The 27,500-nt window shown below is 43.2% G+C and overlaps 1 protein-coding gene across 6 annotated transcripts in view; it reads left to right on the top strand.

Moving 5' to 3' along the window:
- Window positions 1-27,500, top strand: part of LOC124615286 (E3 ubiquitin-protein ligase Nedd-4) — a 211,034-nt gene that overhangs the window by 150,300 nt on the left and 33,234 nt on the right. For all 6 annotated transcript variants that reach the window (XM_047143053.1, XM_047143055.1, XM_047143052.1 and 3 more), the window contains exon 14: window positions 1,408-1,529. In XM_047143053.1, the coding sequence (XP_046999009.1) occupies window positions 1,408-1,529 (122 nt within the window). The remainder of the gene's footprint in view (window positions 1-1,407; window positions 1,530-27,500) is intronic.

Below are 27,500 nucleotides of genomic sequence, written 5' to 3'. Positions count from 1 at the left end.
GAGGTGAACGGTGGCTTGAAGTATGCAGCACACCGTGGGCCCAAGCTAGTGTGGGCGGTATTGTGCTATGGGAGACATTTTTCTTTGCATGGGACGTGTGGTAGTATCGGAAAACACGCTGACAACTGTGAACCACCTGCTTCGTTTGCTTGGTGTCTTCCCTGATGGCGATGTCATCTTTCAGTAGTAAAATTGTCCATTTCTTGGAGCAAGAACCATGCTACAATGGTTTGAAGAGCATTATAGTGAACTCATGTTGATGCATCAGTGTCCAGTTTCACGTGATGTAAATCCTGCGAAACCCATCTGGCCCTATGTCAGGTACTGTCACCGCATACACAAATCAGCGATCCATTATTTGCGTAAATTACATGACGTATGCATAGACCTCTAATGCTACATACCTCCACAAACTGTCCAGCAAACTGTTGGATCCCTGATATGCAGAATCAGTGATGTATTTTGTTCCAAAAGACTGACCAATATACTATTAAGCAGGTAGTCATAATGTTTTGGCTCCTCAGTGTAGTTTTCCTAAGTGACTTCTGATACACAGATAGTAGCATATTGTTCCATTTACAGAAATCATAGTTGACACTGTAAGGCCAACAAGAAATACATTGTATCTTACAAGTGGAGGTCTCCAGGAGTGGGGTCAACTTCTGGAAATAATCTAGATAGTATTGTATGTTAGGACCCCAGGTATCACACTATGCAGACATTCACCATGGTGGGCTCTCATTTATGAGTAATCAGGGATAAAAAAATTTTGTGGACCATTAGAGCTCAGAAAATAATACTAATTTTTGAAATGACTTTGTAGTGTAGCGGTTAAGTTATGTAGCTGGTATGCTGAAGTATATGGGTTCAAATCCCATTGGGTGCTACCTGTTTTGTAAAAAATTCTTTAATGAAATGACGATGATTGTTTTTATTCATTTAATTTAAATATATGTTCTCATCTCTGCTTCACACCTCGACAATGGCTTTACTTTTTCTGTTACTTATATTTTACTTAGGATTGCCTGACATTTTAATTTTCAATCCAGTCTTACTGCTGTTCCTATGTTAAAGTTTCATGATCCTCCTCCTCCTCCTCCCACATCTTACCATATTGTCTCCCTGTGACTCATGTCACTCACTCCTGTTATGTCTTTCACTTCTCATCTTACTGTTCTTGTTACCTCTTATCAACAAATTTATAGCCTCCTCAAGAGAGAGGCTGACATGTTGACTATTTAGTTATAGTAACGTGCCTTCTTTTGTGTGTATTAAATGTCAGAAACATTTTTTGTCATGGCAAATTTCACAGAATTTGCTTGTTATTAATACCATCTATCCTCATAGTACATAGGATTTTATTATGGCTGTGTATGTCTATATTATTCATGTTTTATTTATTTTCAGGGACAACTATACTCTCCAGATCAATCCATTTTCAGGTTTATGCAATGAAGAACATTTGAATTATTTTAGATTTATTGGCCGAATTGCAGGAATGGCTGTGTATCATGGTAAATTGCTTGATGGTAAGTCATTAAAAACAAATGAACTTCGTTCATTAATAAAAAAGTGCAAAACTGTGTGTTTTTATTCATTGTGCCTATAATTTTAGTGACAAAATAAGCTAGTGTAACATGAGAATGTAAATAAATGTTGTCAAAGAGGATCAACTTTGAAATGTAGGAAGGTTTTGATCATACAGTTCTTTATTAAGCATTACACATTTTAAAATTTCATCATTTCAAAAATTCATCATCAGGCTGAAGCTGTGGAATAAAGTCTACAAGGAAATTATGAATAAAAAATATGTACATAATAACATAAGTATGCATCTTCGTAATCCATATACAGAAATTTAATTAATGTTGTATTTACATTTAAATCAAATTTCAGTAAAGAGCTCTTGGGAGGAAGCACATAGACTGAACATAATACAAATTTCCACTCATATATGTGTATTTGATAGTGCTATTGCCTATATGGGAACCAGCAAAGAAGTAAACGAAGGCCAATAGGTGCCACTAGCGTGAAACATAGAAATGAAGTCGAAGAGTAACTTTACGAACAACTATACATTGTGATGAACAACTATACATTGTGATGAACAACTACACATTGTGATGAACAACTATACATTGTGATGAACAACTATACATTGTGATGAACAACTATACATTGTGATGAACAACTATACATTGTGATGAACAACTATACATTGTGATGAACAACTATACATTGTGATGAACAACTATACATTGTGATGAACAACTATACATTGTGATGAACAACTATACATTGTGATGAACAACTATACATTGTGATGAACAACTAATCAGATCATCATGGACAATTTGTCAGATACAGTTATGCTATTTTTATGGTGGAGAAACTTGTGTTGACTGCATGAAATGTGTGTCACAGGTAGCATTGAATGTTAAGAGATCGTTGTTGGTCAATAATCAAAACACAAGACATATTTGCAACCATTAACTGGTGTGATACAATATTAACATAAAACTAACGTAGAAGAGAAATGAAATATAAGTTGTGAAAGAACAAGTTTACAACCATCACTTGATAAAAATGTTACGTAAGTATCACCAAGTGTAGTTTTATTACAAACATATAATGGATGATATGCAATAGAACCATTTAGGTAAGCACAGATGAGTGGCAACAAACTGAAATAAAATAGAAGCTAATGTTACAATTTTCTTATCTATTTGGTATTAAAAAGCATGAAGGAGTAATATCAGAAAGTATAACTGCATAGCTTGTTGAGTGAGGACAACAAAAAATCTTAGCATATTGTGGTTAAGGATGTAGAGATAGGATAATTAGCTGACAAAAACTGATGACCAGGCAACAGTAATGCTGAAGTAGTGGTCATACTAGTTCAGAATTAATGGATTCCATTCGGACATGTAATTATATGAAACGTAAAGCAAAACTATACAACAGTTTGGAAATGCAGAACTATATGTAACAAAAAGAAGCCCTTTGAAATGATAATGAAACGCAAATGTTCAGCTTTCATAAGGTTAACCACAATGTAATTGATTGATTTCTTTATTAATCCACGTAACAATTTACATTGTGTGGATTTCGTCAGCAAAATCATATACAATACAATATACCTACAATTTATACACACAAAATTAATATTTACACACATTTTTAAGGTATCTTACATTAGTTTTATATCCTTATGTAATTTTCTTATTGTTGTTGTTGTGGTCTTCAGTCCTGAGACTGGTTTGATGCAGCTCTCCATGTTACTCTATCCTGTGCAAGCTTCTTCATCTCCCAGTACTTACTGCAGCCTACATCCTTCTGACTGCTTAGTGTATTCATCTCTTGGTCTCCCTCTTCGATTTTTACCCTCCACACTGCCCTCCAATACTAAGCTGGTGATCCCTCGATGTCTCAGAACATGTCCTACCAATCAATCCCTTCTTCTAGTCAAGTTATGCCACAATCTCCTCTTCTCCCCGATTCTATTAAATACCTCCTCATTAGTTATGTGACCTACCCATCTAATCTTCAGCATTCTTCTGTAGCACCACATTTCGAAAGCTTCTATTCTCTTCTTGTCCAAACTATTTATTGTCCATGTTTCACTTCCATACATGGCTACACTCCATACAAATACTTTCAAAAACAACTTACTGACATTTAAATCTATACTCAATGTTAACAAATTTTTCTTCTTCAGAAACGCTTTCCTTGCCATTGCCAGTCTACATTTTATATCCTCTCTACTCTGACCATCATCAGTTCTTTTGCTCCCCAAATAGCAAAACTCCTTTACTACTTTGTGTCTCATTTCCTAATCTAATTCCCTCAACGTCACCCGATTTAATTCGACTACATTCCATTACCCTCGTTTTGTTTTTGTTGATGTTCATCTCATACCCACGTTTCAAGACACTGTTCAACTGCTCTTCCAAGTCCTTTGCTGTCTCTGACAGAATTACAATGTCATTGGCGAATGTCAAAGTTTTTATTTCTTCTCCATGGATTTTAATACCTACTCCGAAGTTTTCTTTTGTTTCCTTTACTGTTTGCTCAATATACAGATTGAATAACATTGGGGATAGGCTACAACCCTGTCCCACTCCCTTCCCAACCACGCTTCACTTTCATACCCCTCAACTCTTACAACTGCCATCTTGCCATCTGATTTCTGTACAAATTGTAAAGAGCCTTTCGCTCCCTGTATTTTACCCCTGCCACCTTCAGAATTTGAAAGAGAGTATTCCAGTCAACATTGTCAAAAGCTTTCTCTAAGTCTACAAATGCTAGAAACGTAGGTTTGCCTTTCCTTAATCTTTCTTCTAAGATAAGTCGTAAGGTCAGTATTGCCTCATGTGTTCCAGTGTTTCTACGGAATCCAAACTGATCTTCCCTGAGGTCGGCTTCTACTAGTTTTTCCATTCGTCTGTAAAGAATTCGTGTTAGTATTTTGCAGCTGTGGCTTATTAAACTGATTGTTCGGTAATTTTCACATCTGTCAACACCTGCTTTCTTTGGGATTGGAATTATTATATTCTTCTTGAAGTCTGAGAGTATTTCGCCTGTCTCATACATCTTGCTCACCAGATGGTAGAGTTTTGTTGGGACTGGCTCTCCCAAGGCTGTCAGTAGTTCTAATGGAATGTTGTCTACTTCAGGGGGCCTTGTTTAGACTAAGGTCTTTCAGTGCTCTGTCAAACTCTTCGCACAGTATCATATCTCCCACTTCATCTTCATCTACATCCTCTTCCATTTCCATAATATTGTCTTCAAGTACATCGCCCTTGTATAGACCCTCTATATACTCCTTCCACTTTTCTGCTTTCCCTTCTTTGCTTAGAACTGGGTTTCCGTCAAAGCTCTTGGTATTCATGCAAATGGTTCTCTTTCTCCAAAGGTCTCTAATTTTTCTGTAGGCAGTATCTATCTTACCCTAGTGAGATAAGCATCTACATCCTTACATTTATCCTCTAGCCATACCTGCTTAGCCATTTGGCAATTCCTGTTGATCTCATTTTTGAAACATTTGTATTACTTTTTGCCTGCTTCATTTACTGCGTTTTTATATTTTCTCCTTTCATCAATTAAATTCAATATTTTTTCTGTTACCCATGAATTTCTACTACCCCTCGTCTTTTTACCTACTTGATCCTCTGCTCCCTTCACTATTTCATCCCTCAAAGCTACCCATTCTTCTTCTACTGTATTTGTTTCCCCCATTTCTGTCAATTGTTTCTTTATGCTCTCCCTGAAACCCTGCACAACCTCTGGTTCTTTCAGTTTATACAGGTCCCATCTCCTTAAATTCCCACCTTTTTGCAATTTCTTCAGTTTTAATCTACAGTTCATAACAAATTGATTGTAGTCAGAGTCCACATCTGCCCCTGGAAAGTCTTACAATTTAAAACCTGGTTCCTAAATCTCTGTCTTACCATTATATGATCTATCTGATATCTTCTAGTATCTCCAAGGTTCTTCCATGTATACAACCTTCTTTCATGATTCTTGAACCAAGTGTTAGCTATGATTAAGTTATGCTGTGCGCAAAATTCTACCGGGCGGCTTCCTCTTTCATTTCTTAGCCCCATCCATATTCACCTACTGTGTTTCCTTCTCTCCCTTTTCCTACTCTGGAATTCCAGTCAGCCATGAATACTAAATTTTCGTCTCCCTTCACTACCTGAATAATTTCTTTTATCTCATCATACATTTCATCAATTTCTTTGTCATCTGCAGAGCTAGTTGGCATATAAACTTGTACTACTGTAGTGGGCATGGGCTCTGTGTCTATCTTGGCCACAATAATGCGTTCACTATGCTGTTTATAGCAGCTTACACGCACACCTATTTTTTTATTCATTATTAAACCTACTCTTGCATTACCTCTATTTGATTTTGCATTTATAATCCTGTATACACCTGACCAAAAGTCTTGTTCCTCCTGCCACCGAACTTCACTAATACCCACTATATCTAATTTCAACCTATCCATTTCCATTTTTAAATTTTCTAACCTCTCTGCCCGATTAAGGGATCTGACATTTTCTTATAGTACTGTACAATTCTGGATTTCATATTATAATTATGTCCTCATGTATTACAATGCAGGATACTTTGATGACACTACGTGTTTTAATTCAGATAGTCCGTTACTGCATAATAACTTTTATTTAATAAAAAAATTTTTAGTTTTGTTTTGAACTGTCCAATTGTGTCAATATCTTTTATATTTTGGGGTAGTTTATTATATAATTTAACGGCATTGTACAACAAGGTCTGCTGAGTTTTAACTTTATTTTTCCTCTCTAGGTGCAGATTGTATTGGTTTCATAATACTTTGAAAAATGTAGTCACAGGCGACAGTTAGGATTTCCAGCTTTTGGAAATGTTAAAGGCAGTGAGTCCTACTGGCACTCTTGGTTATTATACGAATTGCTCTTTTCTGTAATTTGAAAACTATTTCAATATTTTTACACTTGACTCCCCAAAATATTATTCTATAGGTAATAACAGAGTGGATATAAGAAAAATATACAGATCTGACACATGCAGTATCACACACTGCAGTCAGAATTCTAAGAGCATAGCATGCTGTAGCGATTCTGTTACTAAGTATTTTAATATGTTCCTCCCACTTTAACTGACTGTCAACGTCCATACCAAGAAATGTTGTGTAGTCTACACATCTATAGTTTCATCGTTTAACTTAAAGTTGTTATAGTGTGGTTTTTTGCACGTACACTGTTCAGTGTTTGTTTGGCTTTTTCTTTCAATGCGTCTGGTGATTTGTCACTGATTAAAACATTTGAGTCGTCTGCAAACAATATTGTTTGTCCATGCTTGATGCTCTGTGGGAAGTCATTTATGTAAATGAGGAATAGTATTGGGCCAAGGACACTACCCTGTGGGACACCTATATTTACATAATTTGGTTCAGAAGTATACTTTACAATATAGTTTGAGCAACTTGAAATATGTGAGATTTCAGTTATCTGTCTTCTATTTTTTAGATATGACGAACCACTTTTTCACAAGTCCCCTTATTCCCAGTTCATCTAACTTGTTTAACAATATGTTGTAGTCTACTGTATCAGACGCTTTAGTTAGATAAAGAAATATACCTGTTTTGTAGTTCCCTTTATCTAATGCTTCAAGAAAGCGTTTTGTGAGGTGTGCTGTTGCTGATTCTGTGCTTTTCCCTGATCAAAATCCAAACTGGTCAACAGCAGTCAGTTGTACTTATTTAAATAATTCATAAGCCTATCTTTCATAATAGTTTCTAATATTTTTGCAAAGCCTGAGAGTAGAGAAATTGGCCTATAATTTTCAATTTTTCTTGCCATCTCCTTTTTTGAAGAGAGGTAGTAATTAAGCATATTTTAAATAGTCTGGAAAGTAGCCCTGCTTGAAAGATTGATTTATAATATCAACTAAAGGTGGAAGTAGGCTCTTGATACAGTCCTTAATTATAAAAATGGGGACTTCATCCAGACCAGCTGAGTTTTTGTTTTTCAGTTTGCTGACTGCTTTGTAGACTACTTCTTGTGTTGTAGGGAATAATACCATTGAGTGTGATATGCCATTATTTGGCTTTTTGATCTGAGGGGCTGTTAGAAAATTTTCCTGTAATTTTATTCCTATGCTACTAAAATAACAATTTATATAGTTTGCCAAATATATTGGGTCTTTTATTAGAGTCCCTTCCTCTTTGATTTTCAAGTTTGACAGATTCATTTTCCTGGTACCAGTTTCCTGCTTTACAATCTTCCATACTGCCTTATTTTTGTTTTCAGCAGATAGCACCAGTTTGGAGTCATGAGCTCTCTTTGCTGCAAGCAGTATTTTTCTATATGTTTTCCTATATCTTTTATAAAAGAGTGAGAAAGCAGGATTAGTTTGGCTGTGTTTATTGGAGTTCAGGTACTTCAGTGTTTCAGAATATTTTTTGATGCCTTTTGTGACCAACTTGTTTTTTCCTGCTGTTGATAGTGGACATAACACTTTAGGAAATGTTTCTTCAAAATTTAATTTAAACAATGTCACGAAATTTTTGAATTTTTCATTTGCATCTACCTCTGAGTATACTGAGTCCCGTGTTTGTCCTGCTATCTGTTTGGCAAACTCATTTATTTGGTTTAGAAAAAATTCGTCTGTAAATATGCATTTTTCTTTGTTTCTTCTGGAGCCACTTTTATATTATCGATTTGACCTGAGTGATCAGATAATCCTAGCTTTGCTTCCATCACCTCACTGTTTTCTTTGCCTAAATCTGTTAATATCTTATCAACAGCTGTCTTTGAGTATTTTGTTATTGTTGTTGCACTGTTAACCATTGGAACCACATTGAAACTTTTAGCAAGACTTAGTAATGAGTCTCATGTAGCATCAGGATTCAGTTTATCTACATTTAGTTCTCCACATATGAGAATGTGGTTCTTTGGAGTGGATATCTTGTCAAGAACATGATTAAGTTTGGAGAAAAAGATGTTGAAGTCTCCACTAGGAGATCTGTATATACATAAGATAAATTCCTACACCTGTATTGGTCCCTGATTTCAACTGCTGCCAGTTCAAAATGTTGCTCTTCACTGATTACACTTAAATCGCTTCTGGTCTTATAAATACAACACCCTCCACACTTCATAGAAGTCCTATAGTATGCACATGCTAAATTATAAGACTGCAAGACTAATTGATTAATTTCAGCTTCATTGCACCAATGCTCAGTGAGACAAACAACTGAGCACTCTGTAGACTCCAGCTCCACTTCTAGCTGTTGGGTCTTATTTGCTAGGGAACATATATTTTGGTGAACAACTGTTAAGTAATTTTTGCCAACACTATTTGCATTCTCACTTTTTTTCATTTTAATGTCGTTCTGTGTTGGTTCAACTGCTTCCTTATTACGATTACACTTGCATTTTTTGTTTGCATATGGTATTCTTGGATAGTCACCTCCCTGAGACTGTATTAGTTTCCCTTATTTTTTATAATTTTACGTAAGTCCAGGAGCATTTTGCTGAAAGTCATTGCACCTAGTCTGTTTATGTGCAGGCCATCCCTACCAAGACATTTGTCGTTGAGAAATTTATTTGGGTCCACAAATACAACACCAAGTTCATCACACTGTTCCATGATGCCAGTGTTTATTTTGTTTATATACACGTTACTCACCGATCTTCTTTGTAGAATTCCGTTGATAACAGTTCTGGAGCTTGTAAACAAACCTTTGGCTGACCGAATTACATTATGAATATCATTTATGATTTCTTCTTGTCTGCTGTTTCTAATAGAGTTGGTCTCTATGTGAATTATCATGCCTTTAAAATTTGTGTTGGAATCATTGTTGTTTTGGTTGGATTTTTCCGTGTTCCTAATGTTGTTCAAAATTTTCACAATCTGCTGTGGTCGGATTCCAGGGCGAACATCGACTTTACAGTTCGGAACCACTACATTTTTTAACACGGAATCACCAATAACAAAGAAATCACTTTTGTCGATCTATTTTGCTGGATTGCTTTCATATTTATCTTTTTTCTTATACGTCACAGTTTTCCAGTTATATTTGCTTATAGATTTACCACACGATTTGTTTTCCACCATTGTTCTCACTGGGATTTGCACATGCCAGTTTACGCAGGTTTGTTTACTTCTCGGTAACGGAGTTTGCACGCGAGAGTTTACGGAATTATCACATGTTTCGCTTCCCGACACTGTTTTTGCCGGAATATGCACATGAAGTTTTCACGGTTTTGTTTTTTGCTCAGTAACGGAGTTTGCACACAAGAGTCCTCACATTTGTTTGTTTTGTTCTGTTATGGGTTTCCACATATGTAGCTTGGCGATTTGGTTTTTAGCTTTGCGTTTTCTTCTTTCAGAGACTGAATCTCTTTTTTGAGAATTCCAATATCACTTTGTAGCCATTTAATTATTTCTTCTTTTGCCTTTATGGTACTTACAAGTTCTGATGTTTCCCACTGCAAACAGTCAGTGCATGTCCACGGAACTTCGTCACTAACGAATTTCAGGTTCACTTTTGCGAACTTCTCATCAAGCCAAAAATTGCACTTTACGCATAAGATTCCTTTTATCACACATTTTCTGCATTGCTTACATGTAGAACCGCTGGTTTTCTCCTTTTTTGTAGAGACAGATGTGTCGTTACACTTTTCATTTGGCGCCGTCTTGGATACTGATTCATTTACAAATGATGAAAAAGAATACATACTGATGTAAAGTTACATAATTATTGGAAAGTGAATCCCCCTACATGCATTTATGCTGAATAACACTGTCTTTAGCAGTCTTGGCTAACAATTCGCAAACATCAGTCAACATAGATCCAGTTGACAACTGCTTGAGTACGTAATGCAACTGTGTTAAAAAAAAGTAGCTAAAGTTACTGTCCCCATGATGTAGAACCCACAGTGAGGAAGCATGAATATGTTGCAATAAAATTGTAAAGTCAGTCAAATGAACAGCATAAAGCACTAATGTTGGCAAAATGCAAAGTACCAATGCACTATGCAGAATTTGTAACTAAAGGATCTACACAGCAGGGCAGGTACATTGTGGTGGCAGCCTATGAGAACAGTGGCTCCGTCTCTTAGGGTGCATCTCATCTGTGCTGTGGAGGAAGCCTGGCAAGACAGCCACATTAGAATGATCCATGAAAAAGGTGGTCCATCTAACAGGGCAGAAGATACTAACATATAGTAAGCTGTAATGGGTATGGGCACAGTAAATTTAACTTCTCATCTTGACTATAGTTACATTACATGTACATTATATTGTGGTTAATCTTAGGAAAGTTGAATGTTTGGGCTTCACTATCATTTAAAGGGCTTATTTTTGTTAGATGTAGTTCTGCATTTCCAAACTGTTATATACTTTTGCATTATATTTCATATTATTACATGTCCAAGTGGAATCCATTAATTCTGAACTAGTATGATCACTATTTCAGCGTTACTGTTGCCTGGTCATCAGTTTTTGTCAGCTAATGATCCTAACTCTACATCTTTATCCACAATATGCTAAGACCTGTTTCAATTGTCCTCACTCCACAAAACAAGATAGGTTGTTATACTTTCTGATATTACACCTTCATCCTTTTTACTATTAAACTGAAAAGAAAATTTTAATGTTGTCTTCTGTTTTATTCCAGTTTGTTGCCACTCATCTGTGATTACCCAAATGGTTCATCCAGTATATGCCATCCATTATATGTTTGACTTTTGTAATAAAACTATACTTTGTGATACTTACATAACATTTAATCCAGTGTTAGTTGTAAATTTGTTCTTTCACAGCTTACATTTTATTTCTGATCTATGATGGTTTTATGTTAATATTGTACCACACCAGTTAATGGATGCAAATATATCTTACGTCTTATGTTTTGATTATTGACTAACAGCACTCCCTGTAATGTTCAATGCTACCTAACAACCATCCATTTCATGCTGTCAACACGACTTTCTCCTCCATAAAATTAGCATGAATGTATCTTTGTCATGTTGTTCATGACTATCTGACATACAGGTCATTGCAATATATAGTTGTTCGCAAAGTTACTCTTTGACTTCACATATATGTTTAATGCTAGAGGCACTTACTAATCTTCGTTTACTGCTTAGATAGCTTAAACATCACAGTCAATTTGCTGCTGGTTCCCATATACGCAACGGCACTGTTAAAAATGCCTACATGAGTTGAGATTTGTGTTCTGTTCAGTCTATATGCTTAGCCTCATGAGCTCTTTACTAAAGTTTGATTTAAATGTAAGTAAGACATCAACTGAAATTTCAGTGTATGGATAACTAAGGCGCATACTAATATTATTATGTAACAGTGGAAAACCCAGGATGGAATGTATCAATATTATGAAAAGGAAAGTTGCTACTCACCACATAGCAGACGTGTTGAGTCACAGATAGGCACAACAAAAATACTCCCACAATTAAAGCTTGTGAAGTGCTGCAGGTCAGATGGAGAGCAGGGGAGAGGTGGTGGTGGGGGAGAAGAGAAAGTAGCAGAAAAAGAGAGAGAAAAAAAAGACTGGGAGTGATGGTGGAGTGGTGGCTGGGTTGTGCTGGAATGGGAACAGGGCAGGGGCTGGATGGGCGAGGACAGTGACTAATGAAGGTTAGGCCAGGAGGGTTACAGGCACATAGGATGTAATGCAGGGAAAGTTCCCACATGTGCAATTCAGGAAAGGTGGTGTTGGTGGGAAGGATCCATATGGCACAAGCTGTGAAGCAGTCATTGAAATGAAGGATATCATAATGAGATTTTCACTCTGCAGCGGAGTGTGCGCTGATATGAAACTTCCTGGCAGATTAAAACTGTGTGCCCGACCGAGACTCGAACTCGGGACCTTTGCCTTTCGCGGGCAAGTGCTCTACCATCTGAGCTACCAAAGCACGACTCACGCCCAGTCCTCACAGCTTTACGTCTGCCAGTATCTCGTCTCCTGCCAGTATCTCGTCTCCTGCCAGTATCTCGTCTCCTGCGCAGGAGAGCTTCTGTAAAGTTTGGAAGGTAGGAGACAAGATACTGGCAGACGTAAAGCTGTGAGGACTGGGCGTGAGTCGTGCTTTGGTAGCTCAGATGGTAGAGCACTTGCCCGCGAAAGGCAAAGGTCCCGAGTTCGAGTCTCGGTCGGGCACACAGTTTTAATCTGCCAGGAAGTTTCAAGAATATCATGTTTGTCAGCATGTTCAACAAGAGGGTGGTCCACTTGTTTCTTGGCCACAGTTTGTCGGTGTCCATTCATATGGATAGACAGCTTGTTGGTTGTTAAGCATACATAGAATGCAACACAGTGGTTGCAGCGTAGCTTGTAGATCACATGCCTCACCACCATTCCCCAAATCCCTCAACATGCAAACTAACCTTACATCCGCAGAAAAAAATGCAGTCCATCTTCTAGAAACTAATCCTGACCTTATAATTCTACTTGTGGTCAAAGGCTCCACCATTGTTCTTTTGGACCGCAAGAATTACCTGGCAAAAGGACTCTGCTAGGTGTCGGGTACTTCCACCTACAAACCTTGCCACAGTCATCCCATTCCAGAAATCCAGCAGGATCTCCAGTCACTACTCAAATCCTTACGCCCATCCCAGAACTTCTCCCCGGAGTCCATTTGTATAATCACCCGTACCACTCGATGCACTCTCTCTTCTATATGCTTCCTAAAGTCCATAAACCAAATGACCCAGGATGCCCCATTTTGGCTGGTTACTGTGCCCCCACTGAGAGAATCTCTGCTCTTGTAGAGCAACACTGTCAATCTATTACCTGGAATCCACCCTCCTATATAAAAGATACCAACTATTTCCTCCACTGACTCTCCATGGTTCCTCTCCCTTTACCACAAGGTGCCCTGCCCATAACTGTTGATGCCACCTCCTTTTACACTAACATTCCTAATCCCCATAGCCCTACCGCTATTGAACACTATCTTTCCCAATGCCCGACAGATTCCAAACCAACAACCTCCTTCCTAGTTGCTGTGACCAACTATATTCTCACCTGCAATTACCTCTTCTTTGAAGGTATTATGTACAAACAAGTCTGGGGAATGGCTATGGGCACCCACATGGCACCAGACTATGCCAACCTATTCATGGGCCTTCTAGAGGAACGCTTCCTAAAACTCCAGAATCCTTTAACTCCTCACTTGGTTCATATTCATTGTTGACATCTGTGTTATGTGGATCAAGGGTGAGGACACCCTATCCACATTCCTCCAGAACCTCGACGACGTCTCCCCCATTTGCTTCACCTGGTCGTACTCAACCCAACGAACCACCTTCGTAGATGTTGACCTCCACCTTAAGGTGGCTAGCAATACCTCCACTTAAACAGCTGCCATGCTTTCTGTACCAAGAAGTCCTTTCTGTACAGCCTAGCCACCTGTGGTCGTCGCATCTGCAGTGACGAGCAGTACCTCTTGAAATACATCGAGGGTCTCACTGAAGCATTGTACAAAAACAAATCTCCCATGCCTTAACTTTCCAGTCTCCCACCACCTTCCAAAGTCCCACCATCTGGCCACAGAGGAGCATTCCCCTTGTAACTCAGGAGCACCCAGGACTGGAGCAACTGAATTACATTCTCCACCTAGGTTTTGATTACCTCTCGTCATGCCCTGAAATGAGGAATGTTCTGCCCACTATCCTTCCCACACCTTCCACAGTGGTATTCAGTCAGCCCCGAACCTACACAATATACTTGTCCATCCTTACACAATCCCTGCTCCCAATCCCTTACCTCATGTCTCATACCCCTGTAATAGACGTATATGCAAGACCTGTCCCATACATCCTCCCACCACCATCTGGTCACTAACATGGCCTATCCGATCACAGGCCAGGGCTATATGTGAAACCAGTAATGTGATCTACAAGCTAAGCTGCAACCACTGTGCTGCATTCTATGTAGGCTTGACAACCAACAAGCTGTCTGTCCGTATGAATGGCCACTGACAAACTGTGGCCAAGAAACAAGTCGACCAACCTCTTGCTGAACATGCTGACAAACATGATATCCTTCATTTCGCTGACTGCTTCACAGCCTGTGCCGTATGAATCCTTCTCATCAACACCACCTTTCCTGAATTGCTCAAGTGGGAATTTTCCTTGCAATACATCCTATGGTCTCGTAACCCTCCTGGCCTCAACCTTCGTTAGTCACTGTCCTCACCTATTCAGCCCCTGCCCTGTTCCCATTTGGGCACTTCGCAGTCGCCACTCCATCATCACACCCAGTCTTTCCATTTCTCTCCTTTTTCCACTACTCTCCACCACCACCACCACCACCACCACCACCCCCCTGCAGGTCCGGGGTAAGAATAGGCCCGAGGTATTCCTGCCTGTCGTAAGAGGCGACTAAAAGGAGTTTCAACCGTTTCGGCCTTCCATGTGATATTCCCCCTTGGGGTTTGACCTCCATTTTTCAAAATTCTACAGAAGTACGAGCCTTTTGGGGAAGGACGCCTTACGTGGTGTACCACTGGTCCTCAGTGCACTAAGACCTTGGCACTCAGCATTGTACCGGCGTTGTAAACATACCCACTATTCCTCAAATTGGGCCTACACGCCTGATGGGTTGTACAAGTTACGCCCATAGTGCGTCCCCATCTGCACCTACGATCATGATGGACTTTCCATGGCACCAGAAATCCAGCACGGTAGCCAGCCTGTTTTTTTTGGTGGGGTCGTCATGTACCCTCTAGGTTGTAGCCCCCTGACAACACAGGGATTGTACTGCCGATACCTGAGCTGCACCCTCCCCACGTCGGCCAAGGAGTAGGTGCCCGTCTCCTTGGGGCATCAGGACTCCCGGCAATGGTCATCCTGCCAGGTGGCCCTTGCTGAGGCTGGGTGGCGCCCGTGGGGAGAGACCCTGGTCGGAGTGGGTGGTATCGGGGCGGATGTTTCGCTGATGAAACGTCAACACGTATCAGGTCGCTGTGCGGCCAAGTCTTTCAAAAGGAAAGGTACTGTCTCTGGTTCTGGTTCTCCTGCCCTTTCCCCCTTGGCCACTCCCTGGGAGGAGGGACAGGCCCACCGGCTTGGGGGCGAAGTACTTCCCCTGCTATTCGGTCTGTTCTCGAACCGATGGGGGGACGTTTGCCACCTCCAAGCCCATGTTCTTCGTTCAGCACATTGAGGACATCTTCGGAGAAATCGAGGCTCTCAGTAAGATGCGTTCGGGGTCCATTCTTATAAAGACCACCTCCGCCACACAGTCGGTGGCACTCCAGGCGTGCGACCGCCTAGGGGACATCCCAGTGTCCATTGTCCCGCATCTGGCACTAAATAGGACACAGGGGGCTATTTTTCATCGGGACCTCCTGCTGCAATCTGATGAGGAGCTCAGGGCCAACCTGGAGTGCCGAGGCGTGCATTTCATCCGGCGAGTCCAGCGCGGCCCGCATCGACACCGGGGCCTTTATCCTCGCCTTCGAGGGGGACGTTCTCCCAGAGAAGGTAAAGGTGATGTGCTACCGGTGCGACGTGCGACCTTACGTCCTGCCTCCTATGCGCTGTTTTCGGTGTTTGCGCTTTGGGCACATGTCGTCACGGTGTGAGGCTGAGCCCCTTTGTGGCGATTGTGGACGTCCTCTTCGTGAGGAACATACATGCACCCCACCACCTCGGTGCGTTAATTGTCCTGGCATCCACTCACCTAGATCCTTAGACTGCCCTGCGTATCAGAAAGAGAAGAAGATACAAGAACTCAAAACTTTGGATCGTCTCTCTTATTCTGAGGCCAGGAAGAAGTATGACCGCCTCCATCCCGTGCCGTTGACCACTTCGTTTGCCTCAGTTGTGTCCCCTCCTTCCGCGGTATCCTCACCCCTATCCTGTCCCCCCTCCGCCTCCTCCCCCCTATCCTGTCCCCCCTCCGCCTCCTCCCCCCATCCGGGGTCTGTGCCTCCACCTCCCAAATCCCTCCCTTCCAAATCCTCCTCCCCCATGGCCCCCGCCCCCTCTGCCCCCTCTGCCCCAGGGGTGTCACCCTTCCTCCTCCCCCCCCCTCCCCCCCCCCCCTGCCCCCCTGCTGCCTGAGAAGCGATCCTCTTCTCAGGCGTCCATCGGGGAAACGTTCCGGACCCCAGTTTCCGAGGTCCGGCGTTCCAAAACGGACCCCGCACGTGAGGACCTTCTTCGGGTCCAGCCCACTATCCCTGTGCCTCCTCGGACTTCCAAGAAGGCCTCCAAGAAGAAGTCTCTATCCCCCTCTCCACCCCGGCGCGTTTCGTCTGACGCTCCATCCGTGAGTCGCTGCTCCCGACCATCTTCAGTTTCGCCGGGACGCTCTGCTGCCAGGCGCTCAGCTGGCCTCTCGTTGGCAAATGATGCTGCCCCTCCTACACAACCAGGGACAGCGGCCGCAGCTGGCGACGACTCGATGGAACAGGATCCGCCTCCCGCCGGTTGTAGCGTTGTTCCCTCGAAAACTGGCCCTCCGCGGCCGTCGAGGTGGCCAGCTCTTCCCTCGTCTCGTTCCCCCTCCTTTTTGACTAGCGATGGCCTTGTTACGTTGGAACATAAGGGGTATTCGATCTAATCGGGAGGAATTACAACTGCTCCTCCACCTGCACTGTCCGCTCGTCCTTGGTCTCCAGGAAACCAAGTTGCGCCCAACTGACCGTATTGCCTTTACCCACTATACCTCGGAGCGGTATGACCTCACCCCTGTGGACGGTATCCCAGCTCATGGTGGGGTCATGTTGCTCGTTCGGGACGATGTCTATTACCATCCCATCCCATTGACCACCCCACTCCAAGCAATAGCTGTCCGTATTACTCTTTCTGCTTTTACTTTTTCAGTTTGTACCATCTACACTCCATCGTCATCCACTGTTAGTCGGGCTGACATGATGCATCTGATTGTTCAGCTTCCCCCGCCGTTTTTATTGTTTGGCAACTTCAATGCCCATCATCCTCTTTGGGGCTCTCCTGCATCCTGTCGAAGAGGCTCACTCTTGGCGGATGTCTTCAACCATCTCAATCTTGTCTGCTTCAATACTGGCGCCCCGACTTTCCTCTTGGACTCTACTCATACCTACTCCCACTTGGACCTCTCGATCTACCACGCTTGCCCGTCGGTTCGAGTGGTATGTCCTTTCTGACACCTATTCGAGCGACCACTTCCCCTGTGTTGTTCGTCTCCTGCACCACACCCCATCCCCACATCCTTCGAGCTGGAACATACCGAAAGCTGACTGGGGACTTTACTCCTCACTGGCGACCTTTCCGGACCACGATTTTCTCAGTTGTGACAGTCAGGTCGAATACCTCACGGCTGTTATCACCAATGCTGCCGAACGTTCCATTCCTCGTACTACCTCTTCTTCCCGTCGCGTTTCCGTCCCCTGGTGGAACGAGGCTTGTAGAGACGCTATCCGTGCTCGCCGACGTGATTTACGCACCTTTCGCTGCCATCCTACATTGGCGAATTGTATTGGATACAAACGACTCCGAGCGCAGTGCCGTAGGGTCATCGAAGACAGCAAAAAAGCTTGTTGGGCCTCTTTCACCAGCTCCTTTAACAGTTTTACTCCCTCTTCCGTCGTTTGGGGTGGCCTGCGCCGGCTGTCAGGCATTAAGGCCCACTCCTCGGTACCTGGCCTGACCTGGGGTAATGAGGTCCTCGTTGATCCTGTGGCTGTCTCCAACGCCTTCGGCCGGTTTGTCGCGGAGGTTTCAAGCTCCGCCCATTACCACCCTGCCTTCCTTCCCAGGAAAGAGGCAGAAGAGGCTCGGCGACCTTCCTTCCACTCGCTGAATCTGGAAACTTATAATGCCCCCTTTACTATGCGGGAACTCGAACGTGCGCTTGCACTGTCCCGGTCCTCTGCTCCGGTGCCAGATGCCATTCACGTTCAGATGCTGGCACACCTTTCTCCGGCAGGCAAAAGCTTCCTTCTTCGTACCTACAATTGCGTATGGACCGAAGGTCAGGTCCCCATGCGTTGGAGTGACGCCGTCGTTGTTCCTATACCCAAACCCGAGAAGGATAGACACCTTCCTTCTAGTTACCGCCCCATTTCTCTTACAAGCTGTCTCTGTAAGGTGATGGAGCGCATGGTTAATGCTCGGTTAGTCTGGATTCTTGAATCTCGACGGCTGCTTACTAATGTCCAATGCGGCTTTCGTCGCCGCCGCTCCGCTGTTGACCACCTTGTGACCTTGTCGACATTCATCATGAACAACTTTTTGCAAAGGCGCCAAACGGTAGCCGTGTTCTTTGATTTGGGGCCTACGCGGTCGCCTGCCCCTTTTTATTGATTCCTTTTTAACGGATCGAAAGTTTAGGGTACGTGTGGGTTCCGTATTGTCCGACGTCTTCCTCCGGGAGAACGGAGTGCCTCAGGGCTCCGTCTTGAGTGTAGCCCTTTTTGCCATCGCGATCAATCCAATTATGGATTGCATTCCACCTAATGTCTCAGGCTCTCTCTTTGTCGATGACTTTGCGATCTACTGCAGTGCCCAGAGAACATGCCTCCTGGAGCGCTGCCTTCAGCATTGTCTAGACAGCCTATAGTCATGGAGCATGGCAAATGGCTTCTGGTTCTCTGAAGAGAAGACGGTTTGTATCAACTTTTGGCGATATAAAGCGTTCCTTCTGCCATCCTTACATCTCGGTCCCGTTGTTCTCCCAGTCGTGGAAACAACTAAGTTTCTAGGGCTCACGTTGGACAGGAAACTTTGTTGGTCTCCGCTTGTCTCTTATTTGGCGGCCCGTTGTACACGTTCCCTTAATGTCCTCAGAGTTCTTAGTGGTTCAACTTGGGGAGCGGGTCACACTGTCCTGCTTCGCTTGTATCGGTCCATAGTCCGATCGAAGCTGGATTATGGGAGCTTCGTCTGCTCGGCCATCCCTCTTACGCCGTCTCAACTCCATCCACCATCGGGGGTTACGTCTTGCGACCGGAGCCTTCTACACTAGTCCTGTCGAGAGTCTTTATGCTGAAGCTGCCGAATTACCATTGACCTACCGGCGCGACGTACTGCTGTCTCGGTATGCCTGCCGGCTGTTGTCTATGCCCGACCACCCCTCTTACCAGTCCTTCTTTGCCGATTCTCTCAACCGTCAGTACGGGTTGTATGTGTCTGCCCTGCTGCCCCCCGGAGTCCGCTTCCATCGCCTGCTTCGACAATTGGATTTTGCCCTCCCTACCACCTTCAGAGAGGGTGAGAGCCCAACACCACCTTGGCTCCAGGCTCCAGTTCATATTTATCTCGACCTCAGCTCACTCCCGAAGGAGGGTACTCCGGCTGCAGTGTATTGCTCACGGTTTGTCGAACTTCGTGCTCAACTTGCCGGTCACACCTTTATTTACACCGATGGCTCCAAAACTGACGATGGTGTCGGCTGTGCCTTTGTCGTCGGGGCCGCCACCTTTAAATACCGGCTCCTAGACCAATGTTCCAGCTTTACGGCCGAGCTTTTTCTCTCCATCAGGCCGTTCAGTATGCCCGCCGCCACCGCCATTCATCGTATGTACTCTGCTCTGACTCGCTCAGTGCTCTTCAGAGCCTTGGAGCTCTCTATCCGGTCCATCCCTTGGTTCAACGGATACACCAGTCCCTCCATTCTTTCGCTGATAATGGTTCTCCTGTCAGCTTTCTGTGGGTTCCCGGACATGTGGAGTGCCTGGGAATGAGGCTGCAGATGCTGCAGCCAAGGCTGCAGTCCTCCTGCCTCGGCCAGCCTCCCATTGTGTCTCGTCATCTGACGTTCGTGGGGATGTTTGTAAGAGGCTTGTGTCGTTGTGGTGGGATGCTTGGTCATCCCTCCAAGGAAACAAGCTCCGGGCAGTAAAACCGCTCCCAACTGCTTGGACAACCTCCTCCCGACCATCTCGGCGAGAAGAGGTCCTTCTGACCAGGTTGCGGATTGGGCATTGCCGGTTTAGCCACCGCTACCTGCTCTCCGGTGACCCAGCCCCGCAGTGCCCTTGTGGTCAGGCATTAACAGTGCGCCATGTTTTATTGTCGTGTCCCTGCTTTAGTCAATCTCGTGTTGTCCTGTCCCTGCCATCTACTTTACCGGATATTTTAGCTGATGACGCTCGAGCAGCTGCTCGTGTTCTGCGTTTTATAACTTTGACTGGCTTGTCCGAAGATATCTAACTTTTTTACTTATTTTATCTGCATATTTGTCAAGCCTTTCTGGTGTCCCCCCCCTCCCCTTGAGTTTTACTAGATTCCATGTGCTCTAACAACTGTGACTGGGCGCTAATGACCTCAGTAGTTGAGCGCCCTTAAACCCCACCAAAAAAAAAACCACCACCACCACCACCACCTGTCCCCCACTCTCCGTCTGACCTGCAGCACTTCACTGTCTGCCACCCCATGGCTGAAACCTTTAATTGTAAGAGTTTTTTTGTTGGGCCTATCTGCAACTCACCATCTCCGCTATATGGTAGTAGCGACTTCCCTTTTTGTAATGTTGTTATGTACATATTTTTTATCATTAATTCCCATATACAATTTATTCCACAGCTTTTAAAAACCGTAATGCTTAAGAATTATGTGATCAAGACCTGTTTACATTTCAGAGCTGTGGCAAATCTGAGTTGTGACATGCCTCTACCATAGATGTATTTCTCCATCAAATAATGGGTCACAGAGGATCATTGCATTCAGTTGAATGAAGCTACTTATTTTACTAATTCAATTTTGAAACGTGTGTGCTGACCTCGTCATCTGACAAGTAGATAATTTTTCTACTGCAGTGTGGTTGTTATTTCATTTTGGACTGCTTTTTCTCATAGAAATAAAATAATTACATTGGTATCCAAAGTGCGAGTGAAATTTTACTAGCTGCATAGAAATAGAAAAAGAAATTGTGTTATCAGACACCATATTATTAATTTTTTGTTAGTTCAATAGCCTTAAACTTCAGGCATATTTTGTGGGAAGTAAATGATAGCAAAAATGCTAAGTGTGTGTAGTTATAGTTACGAAGTTGGAAATGCTAGCACATGGATAAAATTAGCATCCACTTTTGGCATAAATAGCATCTATTTTTGGTAAAAAAGGTGTGTGTGTGTGTGTGTGTGTGTGTGTGTGTGTGTGTGTGTGTGTGTGTGTGTGTGTGTAAAATGGAGAGACATACAAATTTAAAACTTTCCCATGCTATATGCTGGAATATAAAACTGACAGAAAAAAAGTGGAAGAATCGGTATTGGTGATAAAGCAGTAACAAAAGAGAAAATATACAATCTTCTCTGTAATAGGAGCTCTTCGAGTGGAGTCTTTGCTCATTTTCTTCTTTAGGCACGATTTATGCTTTCAGCAAATGATTGTTTCTGCTGAGAAGGAGCAGCATTTTCTCATCGGTGAACTGTGTGCTTCAGATTTAAGGTGTTTCTTGACATTATCTGTCTTTTCCACATCCAGTTCGACAACTACAAAATTGCAGAACATTGCTCTCAAGTCTGTCGCATATGAGCCCTGATTAGTGTATTGCAGAAAACTTTCATGGACCATGCAACCCATGTTAGTCGGTGATACAAGTGAAATTGACAAGATGCTTAAAATGGAAATAGTTGAAAATAACTTATTCACATTACTATCAGTAAGCTCACTGTGTTGCAGACAACACATAGCACAAGCAAATCAAAATTTTGAATGCCTAGTTGGTGAGAAGCAGTGCAAGGGGAAACAAGCCCTGTGCCTCTCTCAAAGATCAGCCAGCTTACACTCGTGTCTTGTGTTTGTGCGAAAACAAAATTGACACATTGGTCGCCAATCCCTTGTGCTGTTAAGAGAGTCTTCCTCAAACAATTTCAATGTAAGTGAAGAGAATAACAAGCAAGAGGCAAAAAGTGAAGTGCACAAAGTATTTGTTACGGTTACCGTGCAATTGTTTGCTGAGGTTGGCAACATTGTAAACAAAGTAGTTCAGGCCTGAAACCTACCAGTATTTCATGCACCATAATTCAAAACACCAGCCACATAAAATTTCCATGTTACAGTGTCTGCAGTTTCATCTAATAACATCTTTAGCAAGCAGACAAACAAATGTGTTTTTTGGTTCTAAGATGTTAAATCCTGTGGCTGAGTACTATGTTGCCATACATGGGATGTATCTTAGAGAGACCATTCAACCACCCACTGTTTGAGGTGAAACTGGAGCTAAACTTTAGAGGGTACTGATTCATCATTGTGTTTGTGCATTTATTTTTCAAATGTGTTCAAGTGATGCAATACCTGCCTCTTTCAAGAAGAAAACACTACTCGTACTACTCATTATTAAAGCTGTCAATGGCTCAGAAAGGAGTTCAGTATGTGTCAAAAAATATATAATTTTTTCCCCAATAACAAATGTCTGACAGGGAGTAAAGCAAGTTCTAACTATCTAACTCTTAACTCTTTTTTTCACAGCTTCTATTTTATAGCAATTTTTTTAAATTTAAAAACTGGTAAGTTGCCTTTAAAAAAAGTAGTTCTAAATGTAATGGTAGGGTGAAATTGAAAAAGTGTGTTGATTAATGGTAACTTTAGATTAGTGTGCCATTTAAAAACTTGTAAATGGCCACCGTGTAGCAGCCAACTGCAACTAATGATGTGTACATATCCTGTAAATTGGTCAATTCCACATAATTTTGATTAAAAAAAATAAATAAATAAAATTAGATCCTTTACGGAACATTTAATTAACCAACACACTGAGAGAAGTAAAATATTATTGGCAAACCTTAAACTTTTTCTACCTTCACATACCACGTCTGTCGTTCCTAAAGTCACCCATCCTTCTGCAACTTGCACTTCTCTAGTAGTCATTTTGCTGCTTGTCAGTTTCATTGTTCACACTTCTGTGTTAAAAGTAGCATGAGGACTGGGATAAGAACTTTTAAGCAATGGCCACACACACCCAGATCAATTTACAACAGGTCTGTGCAGGATGCCTATATGTTGTTGGAATGCAGTGGTGTCTTACGAAGCTTTGCGCACTTCAGAGCTCTGAACACAATGAAAAAATTCAGTTTACAACAGTAACATTACAATACCTTCCTTGCAGAAGATTATGGTCATTCAAAAGACATAGAGTGAGAAGCAGAGGTGCAAAACTTTGCATGTTAACTATTATTCAGTTAAAGTCACTCAAATTATGCCACTGGCAAATGTCTCGCAAAGTTTCAAATGTGAATGAAAATGAAACAGTCTTACAGTTCATTGCAGATGTTAAGGTGTCATCGTTGTTGTGTAATATTGTAGGCACGCCTTGATCAGCAGTGACCAATTATGAAGCAGGATCCTGATGTTATTGGAGTCTCTTACATCTGCTCACACTTGTCATGCTTGTGGTGCCTCACTAGTTATAATTTTGTCTCACATATGCCCAAGGTTTTATGCTGCATACCAATTGTGTTCGTTCACTTCAAAAAAGTCTCACATCCAAATACGTCTTTAGCACACTCTACTCTGATGTTACACTCATGTCCAGAGACAGCACTTCTAGACAAGTTTTTGCTACCTGCAAAAAATATTGGTTTTCCTAACTTTCCCTACTAGCAATGATCCATAACAATTATATCATAATACAGAATTATTTAGAAAAGTTAAAATATGTATTGCATTTTAATTGACACACAGTATCTAAAGCTGTACAGAATAAAACATGTAAATCATATTTATGATAAACATAATTGGAAAATTTTTTTATGTAGCTCGTATGTATTATAGTGTCACTAGGTCACTGACAGACTTCAACTCAAAAGATTGTCTTTGAAGTACCAGTGCTCAGAAAGTGGTACAAGACATAGATGTTTTAGTGAAAAATAAAAAAAATAATAGTCATTGACATCCTGCATTTTTATGTTCAACTTACAAATAAAATGGCCAAGAAATAAAAGTTTATCTCAGTTTAAATTTTGCCCTAGCATTCATCAGAAGACTGCTTCAGTCATAATAAATATCATGTTTGTACTTAGTTGCCCAAGTTCTTCACTTCATCAAAATGTTCAGAGGTATCAGTTTCATTTAATTATCGTTTGTCATTTTATACAGCAGTCTCAGAAAAATAAATCTGCCACAGAACACATTTGTACAATTATCCATACTACATAACATTAATGAACGTAAAATTAGACTCATTGACAACAATTTCTCTTGTGAAGCTACCTTGTTCCAGTTCCTCCTTTCCCCTCACCCCACCCCCCCATGGGGTCCGCAACTCTCTTGTGGATACGTGCGTGGCGAGCATGGGGCCCCGAGCCATTGCAGCCTTCTTTCTCTCCCGGGTTGCATTTCCTTTCCCTTCCCCTCCTTTCCCCTCCATGCTCCTTTCCCCTCACCATCTCCTCTCCCTCTATTGGTGTCCTTGCTTATGTTGGCCCCCGCTATCCTCCTGGTTCTGTTGGTTTTACACTCCGGCTTTGTTGCGTAATCATCTCCTCCTCTCGGCATTCCTTGGTCCCCTCTGGGGTTTGACCTCCATTCCAAAATTTCTCTTCCGTAGTGTGAGCCATTTGGGGAAGAGCACCTTACCTAGTGTCTCCGACGTGTGCCCTCCTAGTATATTCCACCTTTTCTTCTACGTCGTTGTCTGATGCTAGGGTGCATAGCCAGCACGGTAGCCAGCCCGTGTGGTGGGGTCGCTATGTACCCTTTTGGTTGAGCCCCCTGACACACAGGGATCACACTTCTGATACCTGAGCTGTGACCTCCTCATGCATGCCTTGGAGTGGTTGCTCGTCATCCTGGAGCATCGGAACTCCCGGCAATGGCCGCCGTGCCAGACGGCCCTTGCTGTGGCTGGGTGGCGCCCGTGAGGAGAGCCCCTGATCGGAGTGGGTGGTATCAGGGCGGACGCTATGCAGATGAAACGCATAAGGGTCCAAACCTCTGGCCGCTCTTCTGCGGCCGTCTCTCTGCGTGGTACTGATTCCTCAAGTGCTGCTTCTCTTGCCCCTTCGGCCTTCCCTTCCGTGGCTACCCCCTGGGAGGAGGGTCAGGCCCGTCGTCTAGGGGCAAAGCCTTTCCCCCGTTATCTAGTTTGCACCAGGACTGATGGAGATACTTTCACCAGTGTCAAACCTTTATTCTTTGTGGAACACATTGAAGACAAGTTCGGCGAAGTGGACTCCCTGAGCAAGATGCGGTCGGGTTCGTTACTGATAAAAACTGCTTCGGCTGCCCAATCTGCGGCCCTTCGTGCCTGTACCCATCTTGGCACAATTCCCGTGTCCATTACCCCTCACCAGTCTCTAAATATGGTACAAGGTGTGATTTTTCACAGAGACCTCCTCCTTCAAACTGATGAGGATCTTCGGGACAATCTCGGACGGCGGGGTGTTCACTTTGTTCGGCGTGTTCAGAAGGGTCCTAAAGATAATCGTATTGATACTGGTGCCTTTATCCTGGCCTTTGAAGGGGATACCCTTCCTGAGAAAATTAAGATTATGGTCTATCGCTGTGATGTGAAGCCGTACATCCCACCTCCTATGCGGTGTTTTAAGTGCTTGCGTTTTGGCCACATGTCTTCTCGCTGTACCCAGGACCCTCTCTGTGGTGACTGTGGACGTCCACTCCATGAGGGGAGTCCCTGTGTTCCCCCTCCTGTATGTGTAAATTGTCATGGTAGTCATTCTCCACGTTCAGCAGATTGCCCAGTCTATAAGAAAGAAAAAAAGATACAGGAGTATAAGTCTCTTGATCGTTTAAGCTACACAGAGGCCCGTAAGAAATATGCACGATTGCACCCTGTGTCCATGACATCTAGTTACGCCTTGGTTACATCTTCATCCCTTCCTCCCCCTTCCTTACCCCCGTCCCGGACCCCTCTCCTTCCCCCCTCCCCTGCGGCTCCCACACCTTCTCCTCTGGGCGCCGCTCCCCCTCCCCAGCCGGAGAAGTGTCCCACTCCTTCGGCGTCTGCCGGTCAAGGGCGCCTCTCCCGAGATGCCCCTTCCCGGCACCTTCCAGGTCAAAGGTCTGCTGCAGCGCGGAGACCGCGAGAGCCGCGGTCTATCCGCCCCCAGGTCGCCCGGTCTCTTTCTGTTCCTGATCTTGCTGCAGCTGGCTCCATTATGCCACACAGCCCTCCTCAATCTCAGCCTGAAAAGAAGAAGAAACATAAGTCCCGGGACAAAGAGCCTCTGGTGTCACCGGAGGTCCCTTCCCCGGCTTCACAACCGGATTCTGACCTGTCGTTTATGGATGTCGCCCCCTCCTTGTCGGTGACGGGTGGGGACCCGGCGGTATGACTGGATTTAGCGTGTTCAGCCCTAATTTAAACCATCGTTCTGTGGTTCTCCAATGGAATTGTAATGGCTACTATCGTCACCTTCCGGAATTGAAATCCCTTCTTTCGTCCTACTCAGCAGCTTGTGTGGTTCTCCAGGAATCTCATTTTACTGATGCTCACTCACCGACCTTCCGTGGGTTCCGTGTTTTCTGTCGAAATCGGGTCGGACCCTTGCGGGCTTCTGGTGGCGTTTGTACGTTGGTCCGTACAGACATTGCTAGCACGTGGATTCCTCTCCAAACTACATTGGAAGCAGTTGCTGTTAGGGTCCACTTAGACTCTGCAGTCACAGTATGCAATCTTTATCTCCCTCCTGACAGGACTCTTACACCTGCTGCCTTAACCACCCTTCTTCAGCAACTTCCTCCTCCCTTCCTTCTCCTTGGGGATTTTAATGCTCATCATCCTTTGTGGGGCAGTGCCTTTCCATCTAGACGAGGTCTTCTTATCGACCAATTTATTGCAGACCACGACCTGTGCCTTCTTAATGATGGCTCCCCTACTCATTTCAGTGCTGGTCATGGTACCTTTTCTGCCATTGATCTTTCTCTTTCTTCTCCCTCTCTCCTCCCTTCATTACACTGGTCGCCACACGACGACCTTTGTGATAGTGACCATTTCCCGTTGCTTATCACGCTTCCTTCCCGCTCCCCGATGGAGAGGTTACCTCGTTGGTCTTTCCACCGCGCCGATTGGCCTCTAT

This window comes from Schistocerca americana, chromosome 5 (assembly GCF_021461395.2).
Source record: "Schistocerca americana isolate TAMUIC-IGC-003095 chromosome 5, iqSchAmer2.1, whole genome shotgun sequence".
Lineage (NCBI taxonomy): Eukaryota > Metazoa > Arthropoda > Insecta > Orthoptera > Acrididae > Schistocerca > Schistocerca americana.
The sequence above is the reverse complement of the archived record's forward strand: the minus strand, read 5'-3'. Positions and strand labels throughout refer to the sequence as shown.